This window comes from Lissotriton vulgaris, chromosome 5 (assembly GCF_964263255.1).
Source record: "Lissotriton vulgaris chromosome 5, aLisVul1.2, whole genome shotgun sequence".
In the NCBI taxonomy this organism is placed as follows: Eukaryota; Metazoa; Chordata; class Amphibia; order Caudata; family Salamandridae; genus Lissotriton; species Lissotriton vulgaris.
Window position 1 is genome coordinate 1,415,086,985 of NC_141693.1, and position 17,202 is coordinate 1,415,104,186.

The 17,202-nt window shown below is 41.8% G+C and overlaps 1 protein-coding gene across 1 annotated transcript in view; it reads left to right on the forward strand.

Annotated features, from left to right (window-relative positions):
* KCND3 (potassium voltage-gated channel subfamily D member 3) overlaps positions 1–17,202 on the forward strand; it is a 950,457-nt gene that overhangs the window by 896,187 nt on the left and 37,068 nt on the right. The window contains exons 6-7 of the mRNA XM_086920365.1: positions 6,184–6,240; positions 12,208–12,455. Of these exons, the coding sequence (XP_086776491.1) occupies positions 6,184–6,240; positions 12,208–12,455 (305 nt within the window). The remainder of the gene's footprint in view (positions 1–6,183; positions 6,241–12,207; positions 12,456–17,202) is intronic.

A 17,202-nucleotide genomic window follows, 5' to 3' on the forward strand; every position in this document is an offset into this window, starting at 1 on the left:
CTTTCGATGCACTCTATCACGTGCCAGAAGTCATTTCTGAAAGACATTAAAAAAAATCATTCAACTGCCAAAGGAAGAGGTCACTCGTGTCCTGATGGAGTGCCTGGACTGGTGAGTGCACCTTCACTTAATGGCCGAACATCCCATCTGTGGCATCCCCACCTGGTAACGGTAAAGGGGAGGAACTCCATGAAGCCCACGGTTCTCTCTCAGGTGTCTTTCAATCAGTACATCCGGCTGAAAAATGAGTCTTCTTCTCCCACAGCGGAGGGACCATCCTCACTACAAATAGAGAAGGCTCTGCTGCTGATGAGCCACTGGTTTCTAAGCAAGAGAAAACCACACAGCAGCACCTAGAGGGTGAGCCCAAGTGTGACCTTATTAAAGGGGAGCAACTAAACCTGGTATAGTCCAACTGGAGCAACATAGCGTCAGTCACGCCACCCTTATAGCACTGAGACAAGGAAGAGTGAACAACTGTTAATGTTTCCTTTTCACTGCTCTCCAGAGTAATTGATTCTTCCCCTGTTCATTTACTCGACTCAATATTGAAATTTGCATGGAATTAATGAGCTCAACAAAAAAAGCAGCATCCATTTTGAAGACTATTCACTCATCCTTTAAATCTTAACAATTCTCACTGGAAACATCCCAGCAGGGTGGAATGCTCCCATGATCTATACTGAAAAACATGTCAGATTTTGAACCAGCAATTGTACAATGTCTCATGCTTAGAACATTCTTGAATTGTTGTGCTTGTTCAGGTAATTTTTTTAAAAAAATTCTAAAATGCCGAACTGATTCCCATTTGAAAAATGAATGCAAAGCACAACATCGCTCATGTAACCCTACACAATAGCAGACCGAACAAAGGCAGGTAAATGTACTTTCGAAAATGTACTACTGTGTACTATCTAGCAGAAGATTTCTGTGGTTATGCAATCCTTTCTCATGCACTATTAATTGTCAAGTCTTTTTTTCTCTCATTAATATGCACTTCTCCATGTTTATAATGATTTTCTTAGGTTGCATTACTAAACGAAAAATTGAAAAATTAACTCTTGTGTTCAGACTTCTGTGCTTTTCAAATATACCTGTGACATCGTTATTGGAATGAAAATAACGGCTCGTTAAACTGATTTGCAGAATATTTTCAGGTTACATTAGAAATACAGATTTGAGAATCATGTGAAAATGTGCACGCATCTCGATTACGCTTAAAGCAGCAGGATACATAAAAGTGTAGAGCTGCAGTAAGGAAGAACTTTGTGAAAGATTAGGATCGCCTCGTTGTTATTCTGTCTTGTCTTGAGAAACTACCCTTAAAAGAGTCTCCAGAGGTACCTTTGCTTCCTCTATGTTTTGCAATGCTGATGGATTTGTCAGCAGGAAAAAAGTATGTGACAAAACGAGAACATTTGTAACAAGCATTTACAATGCAATGGTCTCGGCATTGTTAAAGTTCGAGCCATTGGCTTTGCTCATGACATTATTTTTATTTATGTTTTAGTTTTGAAAACATAAATAAATGACATTGTCATTTACAATGCCAATAGCTTAATAGCTCGCAAATGCGACACCTATTGCATTTGCACTCACACAGAGCCACCCACACAAAGCCACCCACACACACATACAGAGCCGCCCACAGAGCCATTCACATACAGCCACACACACACACACAGAGCCACCCACACAGAGCCACCTACACAGACAGAGCCGCCCATGCACACAGACAGAGCCACCCACGCACACACAGACAGACAGAGCCACCCACGCGCACACAGACAGAGCCACCCACGCGCACACAGACAGACAGAGCCACCCACGCGCACACAGACAGAGCCACGCACAGACAGAGCCACACACACACACACGCACACAGACAGACAGAGCCACACACACACACACTCACACAGACAGACAGAGCCACACACACACATACGCACACAGACAGACAGAGCCACACACACGCCTGCCCAAGTTATGTGATCAGTTGTTACTATTACTGCATCCAGATATCAGAGTACTTGTTTGTGATTGAATATCAGTATCATCATGAGATACTAAACACAGTTTTGAGTCGGAAATGGAAAGTAGCACCAAAAGATGCCTTCTGCGACAGCCAAGAGGACAGTCACTCTGCTGTGAGAAGGTCTGAAGCCAAACTGAGCATAGTCCAGCAACTATTTTTCTCCTAAATACATAGTCAACTGGGAGTGAGCAAGTATTTTGATAAGGTTGGTTAAAAAGATCATTAATGAAATAGGTTTGTGGTTGAAGAGAACAGTAGTACCGGCAGAGGACTTTTTTTGCATGGCACAATATGTGCTTGCTTCAGCTAGCTGGAAGTTCAGCAGTGATCAAAGATTTATTACATACGTCAACAAGTTTAGGAGCAATTAGATCTGTGGCTGGAGTTAAGATCTGAAGTGGGCAAGGATCATAGAGTGTGCCTGATTTAATTGTCTTCATTAAGGAGCTCAGTGAATTTATGGTCAGGGGCTGGATCTCTGTGTATCCACCTCAACCGTCCCATGTAAACATAGACCTTGAACAGTTGGAAATCCTTTCCAAAATTATATTTAATTTGATAATGAGCTAGATTTGCTTGTCTTAATCTAATGCTTCGGAGAAAACACGATCAAAGTAAAGCCTGTTTTGGACAACATATTTAAAGTTGCCTTTCCGATCTATTGGAAATAGGAAACGTCATCAAATTGAAAGGCAGGGATTGAATTGCAATATGAAATTTTATTAGGTGAATTTCCATGTTTACTCTAGCCTATTTTAAAACATGAACATAAAACGAGTAGTTTGGTCAAGAGTAGAGTTTCGATTTAATAAACTTGAAGAATCTTTGCAGTGTAAATATGAAAATGGCTTTTTATATATTGTGATTGACCGCAGTGGCCAGCTCCAGATATGGAAAGCGAAATGCTCAAATGGGAAATGTAGATTTTTGCAGTATGAAAATGGGGAAAGTAGTTCACATGGACTGGGACGATTTTTGGAACATTTACTTTGCTGTGCCAGTTTTGCTATCTTTCTCCTCCATTAAACAGATGAAGGCGAATGAGCATTTTCCTGATAACCCTCCAATGCAGCAGCTCTGATCCTGTCAATTAATACCAGTGAACCAAGCAATGGGCAAAAGCTTTTAATCTCACAGGAAGTTCTGCGGAATTTCAATGCAGAGGTTTTGATTGAGCCCCAATGTGGGTCACAGTTGGGTCACGGGTCTCGTGGCATCTGCATCATCAATGATGTTTAGAAAACATCTTTACCTGCCATTAGTAATTGTCATTGATTGCTACACTAATCAAATAACTATCATTCAAAAGTTTAATTAACACAAAATATTCAGTTATGGTACGAGAATATTATGGATTAGATATCATCTGATGAATATATTGTACTCTAATTAGGGTTCCGAAACCATTGCAGTTGATAGAAAATCTCCACCCAGTAGGACGATATTTTTGTAAAAGATATTTAAGGTACAATGATTCTGTGAGGCGAAAGAACAAGCCTGACACCCATTGTTCTTGTGAATGAGTGGGCGAGTGAGTGAGTGAGCAGCTACTTGTAATAGGTAATAAAGTCAGTGCGTAAGTGAAAGTACCAGTAATGGGAAAGTGAGTGCATGAGTGAGTGAATTAAAACACTAAATATCACACACTTAAAAGGAACAAGTATATATGATTTTCCAACATGGTCCCAAATTTTCAGCCAGTTATGGTTGCGATACACTAACTCCAGTTCCAGCAATTAGTTGTTACCTTTCAAAAAATAAACACAAAAGATTCTGGAAAAACACAAATGCCCTCCTGAGACTAAAACAAATCAACTTAAAATTTCTTGCTCCGCATCTTTTGCAAACCTCTTCATTCCTACAAATTTGGCAAATTGTGTTGATTTAAAAATAAACAACAACTTAGGTGAAAAAGCACAGAACGTCTTGACCTTGTGAGAGTTAATTTGAAATGTTATAAATGGAATGTAATTACTTATAAGCAATGTTTACAGAGAGTTATTTGAGGGCAACTGAACCTTTATTCATTGGAGGATTTCATTCTACTCCTTTCACATTTAATTACTTTGGAATTCAAATCTACTATGAGCTTTGAAATGTATGTTCACAGCCAAGCACAATAGAACATTGCTAAATTACTTAGAGAAACACATTCCCCAGCTTTGTAGCGTGAGTTCACGCAGGAGCAAGTCAGACTTGAGTGAAGTTATTATTGAACAGTGTATTAGTACTCTGATGTGAATAAATTGATAACCTCAATCCACTACTGAAGGCTAACGGACCCTGTTCATTTATTGCTATTGCAGCCTCCGAGCAGAGCACAGAAAGTGACTGAACATGAAACCTAGGGTCCTTCCAAAATTCGTTGTGCTTGTTAAACCTGGGTAGTGTTGGAAGCTGTCCACAATGTATTCCCTCAAGAATCCTCCCATTGCTTGTACTAGAGTTTGCCTGTGGATTCAAACTGAGTTTACATTTTCCATTTTGACGAAAAACAACATTTTTAACATTCTTAGAGAGGTCATCCTTGCCCACAGTATTCATACGGGTTTTTTGGTGTTTACATTTATTTTTAGCTCTTATCTTGGATCACTGTACTTCTTCCTTTTATCGAGACATACTCTAGTAGTTTAGCTACTCTGGTATGCATTGGTCAATAGTGAGTGTGCTGCATCATCCTCAGTGATGATGATACAAACACAGTTTTGTATTCCATGCTTAGGTACCCTTTCAATGCATATGAACTTACATTATTAGACAACCTCCCATCTCGCTGATGCTGATGAACTACAGGTCGCTGTCCTCTAGAGACAAGGTTAACCACCTCAGAGATGTCTAGCTCCACCAATTATTCATTACACACACCTGACAAATTTCACATCCTTCAATATGCTTGGGAAATACACTTGGGCCTGCCTAAAGACGCAAACTGTCATGACCCCTTCAGGGGTCTTATAGAGATTGCCAGTCAGCGTCAGATTCATGCAAGGGTTTACTTTACCATACAACGACTGTAGCAGATGAACAGGGACACCTCTCCCAGTTGTCTTAGATGCAGGGTTGAGGTGGGGGACATCATTTACCACTCAATTTGCTTTTGTCTATTTTTAACAACTTCCGGGAGGAGGTCAGAGACACCTTGATGGAGATAACGGACAGGTACATTACACTTTACCCACACATAGCACTACCACACAACATAGAATAATTGGAGTTTTTTAGATATTACAAGGCATTGTTGGAATAGGACTTTTCCTGCACGAAAACGAGTTTTGCACAGACATGGAGACATCAGGACACCACAAGCATTAACAAATGCAAAACAGCCATGGATTACTGTTCGGTATTAGCGTTGCCAATTTACACAGCGAGGATATGTCCCCAGCAACATAAAATAATAAGAGGTAGGGGTGGCTTGGCATAATATTGAGGATTTGATTAAAGGAAAGACCTGACAGTGGAAGTTCACCGTTCAAAGACGAAGTTATCGTCTGTTAATACTGAAGTATTTGCAAATGATATGGAAGTGCATTGTTGCTGCACAATTTTCAAGTGTTCTATGCCACCTGTTATATGCTATTAAAATAAAGAAAAGCTCATAAGAATAATTATAGGTCACTCATGCTGTACCATCCTAATTGCCTATACAAACAATGTCACCACACTAGTCATGGCGATCAGAAGAACCAAAACCATTTGGACTTCTGATAACCAGGTATTGAGAGAGCAGGCTCAATACACAAGCTTTAAGATGCTTCGGTCAGAATTTTAAGGAAACAAAACATTCAATCTGTGAAAGTGTATGTCACCCTATGTAACGTACTGTACGAATTCTGAAGGAAAAAGAGAAATATGTATAAAGGTAAAGCACAAAAATGAATATTCAAGACTTTGTTCTATTGTGTTGGCTATGAACTTCTTGATTTGCAAATATGGTCCATATTTTAAACTTTATGGCAGCTAATATTCATTATCAAAGTCTAGAAATGCTACTACAAAATGTGCCATTGTAATTGCACATTGTATGCAGTGGTTAAATTGCCCTTAAAAACTTGCATGTGAAAAATGGAATGCTAGGATTGAGATTTGGAATGCCGGAATGTACAATGAACCATCTTCTTATCTTTTGTTGGCATGTTGTCCCGTAGGGATTGTCCTATCTTGGGGATGATCCCCTGTTATCTGTACGAACCTCCACCATCAAGGTATATATTTTTATTCAACATGTTTCTATCTGTTCTTTGTCACCTGTCTCAGTGGTTTCCAGTCTGATTTCTTGTCTCAAGTTGGTGCTTTATTAAGAAATTTGTGCATGAAAATCTTTGTTTTTGAGAAGTACTTTTGTGTCTTGCTTGTTTTAGTGCTAACCACTAATGGTGCTGCCTTTTCCACTGCATTTTTAACCTGGTCTGGCCAAGAGGAGGTGTGCAGGGGCTGGTACCTGGACTCTCCTCTTCATCAGACCAAGATAAATTGAGCTTTAATAAGTCACACCTAGCCTATCCTGTTTTCTATTGTTACTTTCTGAATTTTGCTTTGACAATTGATGATATTCACTGTACTTTTTGTGGCTTTTGAGCATTAAATCGCAATTTGTGCAGTACTCGAAAAGGGCCCTCTTCCAACCTTCATTTTTAGAGCAGGTAGTGTTTTTTGCATGCCAGTTATGTGTGCCAGTTTGTACACAAGCAGCCAGGAGGCTCTCCAACATTATTGTCCAAACAAATCAGGATAGGAAAACTTCTGAGTGCATTGTTGACTCTTTTTCAAACAGAAAAAAGCATGCTTATGTGTTTATTCAGGTAAGAAACCGTATTGTTATAGTCTTGTTAACATTGATTTGTGGGGCACTTTTCACATGACACTATCACACCAACCTCTAGCACTATGTTGACTCTGCGTACGTGCAGTGCATACTTAATTCTGGGCAATATGCTCTAAAATGTTATTCGTCATAAGTCCTGTAGTATTGCAGATAATTCCCAGTGTAGTCGCGGGCATAGGACAAGTAGGACCATAGTTACATCCTAATACACCATCAATATCTTTACTATATCCGTTTCCTAATATTGTGGTACTGTTTGCAAGTGATAACAAATAAGATTATACCTACAGTTAAATACTTGTGTCAAAAAGATAAAAATATACCCCGATCCGATTGCACAAGAAAAAGTTGAGTAAGCCAAGTCCTGATACAAGACTTCCAACAGTAAATACATGTTTTAGACTTTGATAACAGCATATTGACTCTCACAGCAAAACACCTCTTAATATGGTAAAATAAAGTGTTGATGTATAGATGACCACCTTAAACAAATGCCCTCATTATGTAATAAATATTGTGCATCCGGTTGAAAAGTATTTATTATCACCCAACTGCAACGAGCTGGGTGAGTAGGATTCTGTGTGGTGCCCCACCAATACACACAGACACCTATTGAGATCTGCTAGTTGCCCCAAGTGTGCCACCCAGGAAAAATCATCTCTAGTTCTGGCAAGTTTTCATGCTTCTCCTGCTGTCACCATAATACCCTTTTTTGTCTTCGGAGTTGGTGGTCAACGAGCTCAAGTTTCTTTAATCTGGTGCACCATCTACAGAACAAGAAATGGCTGTCTGGCCGTTCCACCGGCAATGGCTGCCAGTGGTGTCAGATGGGTGTTCCTCAAATATCCAAAGACAGTGATCCCAAATAGCAAAAAATGGTATGGAATTCATAAAATCATCATTAATGATTTAATATTCACATATATTTGCAATTCTTCACTCCAGAAATAAATCACAATGTACAGGGAGGTGCAAAGGTTTATGTTCTCAGTGCTTAGAGAAGCGACAAAATCATGTGGTACAGAAATATGTATGTATTACAAAACATTGTCAATAGGCGACCCTGAAAGCAAACTTTGATACTAATTGAAAAAGGTGATTCTCATTAGTCAATGGAGTTTTGATCCCTGTTAATGAAGGCATCATCGTCAAGAGTCCATGCTTTTATGAGCCCGAGAGTTAGTTATGGAAAAGGAGAAAGGTAAGAACAAGTGTACAAGAGATGCCAGAAAACATTGTAGGAGGTCTATATTTATTATTATGTGAATTCCATTACATTTTTTGCTATTAGGGACCACTCTCTTTTCTTAGTTGATAGATCCCAGGTCCCTAGTGATCACAGGATTCCCCTTGTATTTCAGAAGTCTATGTGTGTTTTTCTGGCATGGCATTCTGTCAATACTAGCCCATGGATAATGCACGTTAGTGTCCCAGTGGGTGATTTTTAAGTTTATTGCCCACATGGATCCTAATAACTGTTACTTAATGAGGGCCCAAAATGTATTAATAGCAATGCACGTGACAATGCACTCTTGAGGTACTCATTTCATGTATCACTAGTAAATTCCTGTAAAGATCCTGAAAGACTCCAGATAAGAGCTTTAGGTTGCAGTGGGCCTTACCCTTCTTTCACTATTTTGTCTTACATGAACCATGGTATCTTCATGTAACCCGTACAATATTTTAGATTTCCGGGACCTCGTGTACAATGATTCCAAATTAGAAATTGTTAATTTCAACGAATAGCGATTTGCAATTTGACTTTTTTTTAATTTGGAATGTACCAATATGTATTTGGTAAAAGTGGTCGCAGTCTGCGCACTGACTTCTATTAAATGCATTAGTATTTTGTGAACTGACCTGCGCACTGATAGGTCGATTCACAAACTACAGGGTCGTAGTTGGTTGCTATTTGATCTACCTCATCAGTATTTATGAGGCAGCATTTCACTCGCAAAACATTTATACATACCATTTGGAATTGGTATTTGAATGGAAACGCCCCTTCCAAATAGCAAAAGCTAATGCTTTTCTAAACCTATTTAATGATTCAGAAAACCTTTTTTGAAATCGTTAAATATGTTTAGTACATTTGAAAAAGGGTTCTAGCGTTTGCAAATCCTTCGATTTACTGAATTAGAGGATTTGCAAACACGAAAACCCTTTGCACATGAGGCTCCCTATATCTTACATTTTCTTTTCTGTGCTCCCATGTGATACAAGTATCCGCAACGGGGTACCCGAGTAAGGCAAACATTGCAGCATTGTACCCTTCATCACCATCACAACCGGATGATTGAAAGTCTCTACTATTTGATGATGTTTGAGCTGACAAACTCAGTCTGAAGTCTTCCAGTTAAGCTTATCATCAGCTGTCCATGAATCCTGTTGATCTGTCTGCCTCGGTCCCAAGCCAAGAGACAATAGAATGATCATGAGTACTAGATACTCAACCATTGTATCCAAGTAGAGGTTGAACCTGGGTGTTATACCTGTGGCATACGCTGAGGGCAGTTAAATGCCATATTGTTGCTACATATAGTAGCTCTGGAGTCTCTCTTTTTTTCCTGTCCCAATTCATAAATTAACAGCATCTTCATATTGAAGTGTTTAGAAGAAGATACTTGCACTCTTTCAGCAGTATAGTATCTTCTGGCATATTCGTCAGTGGAGATGGGGTTCAGCATATATAGGCGCTTCTGAGAGAACAAGAGGATAAGAAAGTCTTCTTTGACACATCCGAGCCTGCTTCACACACTGGATGTAATCTCACTTGTGAAACTGAACACCCCGTGCCATCCACACTACCACAGAACTGGGCATTTTTAAATGCAAGTTAGAAAATATGTGAGACCCTGTCCCCCGGGAGCATAGGAAAAGACACCAATATTTAGGGTGCAACAGCCTCACCTGCCTGAGCCCCAGTAGCACTTCACCTGCTGCCCTAATGACAGCTTCACCCCTGTAGGTGTACATAAGACATAGAGGGCAGCTTTACTGACCAGTAATGCAAACGCAGTGCAACAAGGCAACTTTCTGCGCTGTGTTGCGTGAAAGGTAGAGAGCAGAAATGCACCATATCTGCTATGATATGGAACACTTATGCTCTCTCATAGCGCTGGCGCACTTCAGGCAACCTAGTGCCAACACAGGCACTCTTACACCACGGTGCAAAGGTGCCTGTCTTTCAAGGAGAATTGATTTTGTGCCGGAATGGATACCTTTCTGCACAAAACCATTCTCTCAAGGCATTTTCCTCTTTCTATGTGGGCTGCATTCTGCAGCAGATATGGAAAGAGGAATGAGGAGAAACATTGACTTTTCTCCTCCTTATGCCATTTTCTGGCAGGTGGAGTCATTTCTAGGCCTGGGTGGTAAATTCCGCTTGCGGAATTTGGGTCATTTCATGCAATCCCACGTTTACAAACCTTTGTAGATGTGGGATTGCGTGAAATCAATGGGTAGATGCACAGGAATGCTCCACCCATGGAACGTATCCCAGAAAGAAATGTAACACAATGCAACACAAGTCACTGCATTGCAATAAATATACGTACAAACCAAGGAAGGCGGCAAAAATCACCCCTGGCGTGGCTTTGTAAATATCTACTAGCATAGCATTTTGGATGGTGGCTGCACCACAAAAGTGGCCCAACCACGATGCAACCTGTTAGTAAATATGGCCCTGGGTGTACAGAAATATCTGCGCAGCTGACCTGGCCACAAGCCATTGCTATTGCACGCAGACGTTTCTGCTCTGAGAAGGTGCTAGTGATCTACACTCACAACATTTCGCCCAGTAGTCGGCTCCTTTAGGAGTGGGCTGACTCTCCTCTCTCTGTGACACACCGAGGGGGGAGAAGGATGGTGTCCTTCCAGCGACTAAGAATTATACAAATATGTTGCAGCACGCATATCAAGTGTTTTCTGCTGGTGGTCTGCAGGACAAGCACATGTACGGCTATATGTAAATCTGCATTCTTATTCGTCATGTGCGTGCTTACCCCATGCATAATTCAGTGCCACAGTCGAACAAAAACATGGCTGTGCTTTCAAAAGCTAATCTTCTGTAACCTATTTGCATATTTCCTACCATGGACAAACGACAGTTTTGCAGCCTCCATGTTTAAGGGATGCACGGAATTGTAGATGAGCTGTCCAGCATCGATAAAAAGACACATTGAACCATTGCACTGAAAACACGTGCTGAGGACATAGTGCTGTGAGACCAGGCTGGAGAGATTCTCTAGCTGAGACCCTCTTGCTTAGAGTCACTGACACACAAAGCAAGGCTTGCTCAGAGAATCATGAAAAGGTCTGCCTTCCCAGCATGGAGTCCCTATGTACTGCAATTAAGTATTCCTGCGAGGTGCTGCCTCGCACAATATTCGTGTTGACAGATCAAGGTTAGGCAGTCATGACTCACTTGATAAATTATACATTATAAACATGAGACTCTGGAAGACCATTTTGTTTGCCACTGCAAATGAAAGAAGCCTGACATTCAGTGGCCCTGTACCCTGACAGCCCAAAGGGCAACAGCCTAACACATCAATGTTAAAAGGTTTCGCATCCTTCCTTCCAGAATTGTAATGTGGTTTGTCCGGTTTTTTTCAGCCAATGACTCTTGATGGAAAGTATAGTGCATACAAGAATGGAATGACAAATGTATAGAATGGCCAGAGTCTGACTTAAAGGGGAGACACGTGTCACGGTATATGCTAGCATCGATTGTCAGTATGTGCCACTCCTCCTGTTGAAAACAGTGTCGTTGGCTTAGCTCCTGAACTGCCAAGGGTGGCCAACATTACATTCATAAATTCACTCGCCAGTAAGGACTAGCACCATCAAAGCCTGGTTCCAGCGCCAAAAAACAAAAAGATGCACACTAAAATGGAAATTTAACCCATGGAGAGCACCTATCCTGAAATGCAGCTTGCGAGCACAGCGCAAGCAACATGTAATCTGTTTTAAGTTAAATATGTGTGATCACACCTTACACCCACCCGTCTATCTCTTCACTGCAACCCACCCTCCCATTAGACAGTGATCCGTAGTACGTAATAAGAAAGCTGGTGGAGGGATGCGTGCTTGAACTATTCATTTTATTTCAATTTTTCGATTTTTATAAATTTTTTATTTTAAGTGAACGCACACAAAAAACTTTCAATCTGATTATTCTTTGCCTGTTTTTCCACGATTCCATGGTCTACAGCAGATCCATCAGGTAGCTGTAGGCGGTGGATATCTACATATAGGTCTATCGCGCACCTGAGCAAAGGAGCTGAGGGCAGGAGAAACACAATCCTTAGATAGTTACTGATAAACCACTTCCATTTCTCAACAGAACCACGAGTTTATGGATGAACAAATGTTTGAGCAGAACTGTGTAGAAAGTTCAATGCAGCATTATCCGTCCTCACGAAGTCCGTCGCTCTCAAGTCATCAGGGGGGGACCACTTCTTGTTGCTCTCGCCGCAACAAGAAGACCACTCACCTGCCCAACTCTAACGTACCAGCCACACGCCTGCGAAGTATGCAGGAGCTGAGCGCCATCCACATCCAGTGCACTGAGCAGCAATCCCTTACTGGCAGGTAAGCAAAACACGGCTTATGTACAGTGCTGTAAAGTTTCCATGTTCCACAGTGACCAGCTCCGCTGGGACCACACCAGAGAAGGTGCTCTCAGTAGACGTTTGACATTCATGATTCTTCTTAACCTTGATTTGTTGGGATCTGACTGCTGAGAGATGGAAACAATGTTGTGCTTCATTTTGAAGGCGGACATGCCATGGTCATAAAATACATGCAAGTAATTTGGCATCATTGCCGCTCTCCCATGGATGCATCGATATGTTTAGTGTCATCAATGAATATGACTAATTTGTTTCATTTGTCCTCATGCCATTTTTTAACCTGGACACATTATTCCATATCATAGCTGTATTGTTTCCATTTTAAAGACCCAATCTCACAGTCTGATATCGTCAAGGTTTTTTGGTCAGCTATGTATTGTGATGGCACATTGCCTTGCAGAAGTGCTGGGTTTCAAAGTCCTCTGTAAAGTCAGAGAGAGTTTACTGCAACAAGCGTCTTGTGCCTTTGGACACACACACACAAACACACACACACACACACACACAAACACACGCACACACACAAACACACGCACACCCCTGCTAAGATGTTATTGAAGCATTCGGAATGGAAACTGATTTCAGCCTTCTGTTGGAGTGGAGTCCCTCCCAGATGCACCTCTATACACTCGAGGAGCAAACACAAACACTTTGAGAAAAACAAGAACACACCAGCAGGAAATGAACTGACTCAAGTGCACGCCACAACAGAGAACTTTATGTACCTCTAGCTACTATCAGGAAATATCACGGGTTATGAAACTTTCTTATTTGTGGCTTATTACTTGGACTAATTCTTACTGAAATACTTTAGACTAAGTGCTGGTGTGTGGATTGAAAGAGAGAACATGCTTTAGTAAGCAAACACGAGTTTGCCAGCGCTTGATACAATTTTAACATAATTTACCTTGTGACCCAGAATTTAGGAGTACTTGCTTTCCAGGCCCTACTCATGGGTATTTCTGTTCATGTGCAGCCAGTACAGGTAAGAGTGGTCGACATACAACGGGTTAGGGAAAATAAATAAATAAAACTACTTACCTTGCTCAAACAGCATCGCCAACTTGGCGATGCGGCGAGCACAAGGTAAGTGGTTTTATTTATTTATTTATTTTCCCTATCCCATTGTATGTCAACTAACCTCATGCCCCCACCCTGCCCCACCGCTCTTACCTGTACCAGCCGCACATGTTTCTGTTGCGAACTCGCCAGTTCTTAAATATCTATGTCCTGTTCGTCTTGCTATGAATTCATGATTGATAACTCCCTGCACTGCAGAGAAATACCAGCTACTGATGCGAACTTGCGATTTGTCGACGCAAAGTTCTGCACCATAGTTTGGGTAGATGCAAGATTTGGTGGTTTGCATAAAAACTTACCATCTCTGTATCCCAGTTTGATAGTCTCCTGTATTTATATGTCTGTATTGACAACCTATTGACTGCCCCTTCAGTTCCCATGTAATGTATACCGCCTGGAAGCAACGAATGAAGGAAAGATCGTTATAACCCTGACCTCAACACTAACAAGTGGATCAGGGCTGGTCATTACTAATGCAACTGGCTTTCAAAATATCTCTGTGGCATTCAAGAGAATGTTTTAATCAAAGAGTCCACCCAAGAAAGGTGGTGGCATTCGTTGGTTGAAATAAATTATACATTTAAGGATAAGGAATAATCCAGCATTTGGGCATAGACACTGTGTTGTAGAGTCTTCCTATATTTGCCTGGATAAGCATTTGCTCACTTGGTATAAACATCGAAGATGGAGACTTTAACCCCTTAAGTGCGGGGAACGTTCAGCGGTCGTCGCGTGCACTACCTCGCTAGTGCTGCGCACGTCCGCTGAACGTTCCAATCTCATTCGCTCAATGGAACATTCCGCACTAGCGCGGAATATTTTCAGCGCTGGCAACGGCTTAACCTTATGTCCTGGTTCTAGTCCTCATTTTACCAAGCTATCACCGGATTGTTTAGGAGAAGTTTTATCATCTTTCACCCAGTCACTGCTACTTGTGTCAAGTATGAGTAAACAAAAGGTTGCTGCTGTGGTCAAATCAGGTTTTCTGCAATTGAGATGATCATTGCCCTGTTTTTTGCCCTCAGTGATGCACCCAAGGATTTGTTACCTACTTAGAAGTCGTAGCAAGATTACATTAGTGCGGCAGCTTTTACAAAACATTGCAGGTTGAATGTAAGTGGTAAATAATGTCTGAGTAGGGTGGGGTCTTGGAACTAGGGCGATGGCCCGTAACTTCCATTTTTCTGAGGTGACATCATCCTGCAGTAATTTTGTGATGAGGTATTTGATGTAACAAATCGCAAATTTTGACTCTCATGACAGATGAAATCTGACTTTGTGTCACCAAGATCCGTCCTATCCACACTTTACAACTACTTTGGTCGTTTACAGTACAGAAGCCAAGGCATTTCCTAAGTATTCTTCACTCTCTCTAACCCCACAATTTGACCTTGGGTAGGTTTGGCCCAGTGGTAATATAGATAGTTTGCATGTTTTCTGCACCAAAGATGAAATGTGAACTTCATTCCATTCCTTGAACCGCATTACATATATCAAGGAGGAAGAAGGCATCTTTCCTAAATTGATATGCTTTTGTCATTCACCTTTAGCTTCAATTGTATGCCTTAATATTATTAAACCCTAAAGCAAAATGTAATAAGTTCGTGCATTTGGCGGCTGTAATTTGCCTAAGCCAAAGTCTGAGCTTTATTAAATTATGTAGAAAGAGTACCATTAGATAATGAGTGAGATCATGAACGAAGGTTCATTAATAAAAGTGAAATCCAAACAATCTATTTTGAAAACTTTGGCTCAGTCTCAATGACCTAAAGTTACAATAATCGCTAGATGGGAAGGAGACTGATCCTGGAGCTTTCCTCTTCCTTGGTTCCCAAGAACCACACCGTGGAAGTGCAACAAGAGGCTTGTGTCTTACCTCTGGTCGAGGGTAATCATGGAGAACAGCTGAGACGTTGTCCTGTGAATGGAGTGGAGACAGATGTTTTTTCTCATGACCAGCGTCCAATGCCTCTCTGTCCTGAGAGCATCAGGGAAGCTCTCAAGCAGCCTCAGGAAAGCCCTCAACTGGTGAGTAATGCCTTCCCCTACTCAGTGAGACCTGCATCACTGGTTAAGAGCAGGAGTTTTAGGGACCACTCCTGTCTGACATCCAAGCATCTTTTTACCATACATCTTGCAACAGGGATGCAACTGGTTGGAGGTGTCTAGTTGTACATCGCTGGAGGACAGCATGTGATCTGTGACCCTTAAAATGGAAGGGATCAAACCAGCCTGTGGGTATTTTGTAAATCAGGAACAGGCACATCGTGGAGAATATCTAAAGTTAGTGATCCTGTGGTGGAGGAATACTGTCATAATACCCAGAGAGGGGACAAGCACAAGGAAAAATGCAAAATGCCTGTGATGAGCATAATGTGAGGAATGTGAGGGGATTTTGCAGACTTTATCCCTCGAAAGATCTCCTTTCTAACAAATCCCTATCTGCCCTAGCACTTATGAAAAGGTACCTTGACATCCATGTGGGAAAGTAGTATATGCTTCTTATGGTTACCCCCACCTTTTGCTGATGCCACACTGTTTTTGGCCTAGTCTGACTGGGATCCTGCTATCCAGGACCCCAGTCTATCTCCCTTTAATTACAATGCATGTGCTTTAGGTATACTCCAGATTGGATACTGGGGTACCCTTATTAGTCCCTAGTATATGGTACACCATGTACCCAGGGCATAGGTACCCCAGAGGCCTCCCATGGGCTGCAACATGTATTATGCCACCTCTGAGAGGCCATCCAAATTGACACGAAAGACCGGCAACTGCAGACTGTTGAAGATGGTGCTTGCACCACTTACTGAGATATAGGATCACTATATCTCTCTAAATCACTACACTTAAATACATATCAGTCACCCCAATGGCAGGCCATATCAATCCTGAAGGCAGGGTGCTGGGTTTTACGTGAGAGGGTGCTCCTGAATGAGCAGAGCCTCTCTGAGGCTCCGGAGACCATTCTCCGGGGGTTGTTTGTGATGCAGCCAGACATATATGTTTAAGTGCACTATAACCTCGCCGTAAATGCTAACTTTAAAACGGCTGCTTAGAAACATGTTGTGTTTGATGTCAAACACCTTGGAATCCCACCTCCCACACCAGTAACTGGTGTGGGAGGTATGATTCCACCCTTCTAGAACCACTACTGTGGGTCACCGGTCTAACCGGTACCAGCTTTCTCGACCTGGGCAGCATAAAATGGATGCTGTCAGCCACAGACAGGGGTCTGTCCTCCTGCTGCTGAGCCAAGATCACGCAGAGAAAGGCATGACAATAGGCATCCTGTCACAGGGAGGTGTAACCACCTCCCAGATAGGATTTAGTGTATTGGGGCTGGGTGGGTGCACTCTCTGAGTGCCAGAAAGTCTACACTGGGGCCACATTTGGTGCCCCTGTGCATAGTCCAGCTCAAACCAGTTGTGGGAGCCATTGGCTCCTGCTCTGGCATGAAACTGGACAAAGGACATGGGTGTAGCCACCCCTCTGTCCTGCCCCTCCCCTAGGAGGGTCCACAGAAACTTTCCAACCCCTTCCCATGGGTATACAGTGGGTTACCTGACCACAGGACTTTAAATGTTACCTGGCCCAGATTCCGCTAAGAAGAAACCAAGTACTTC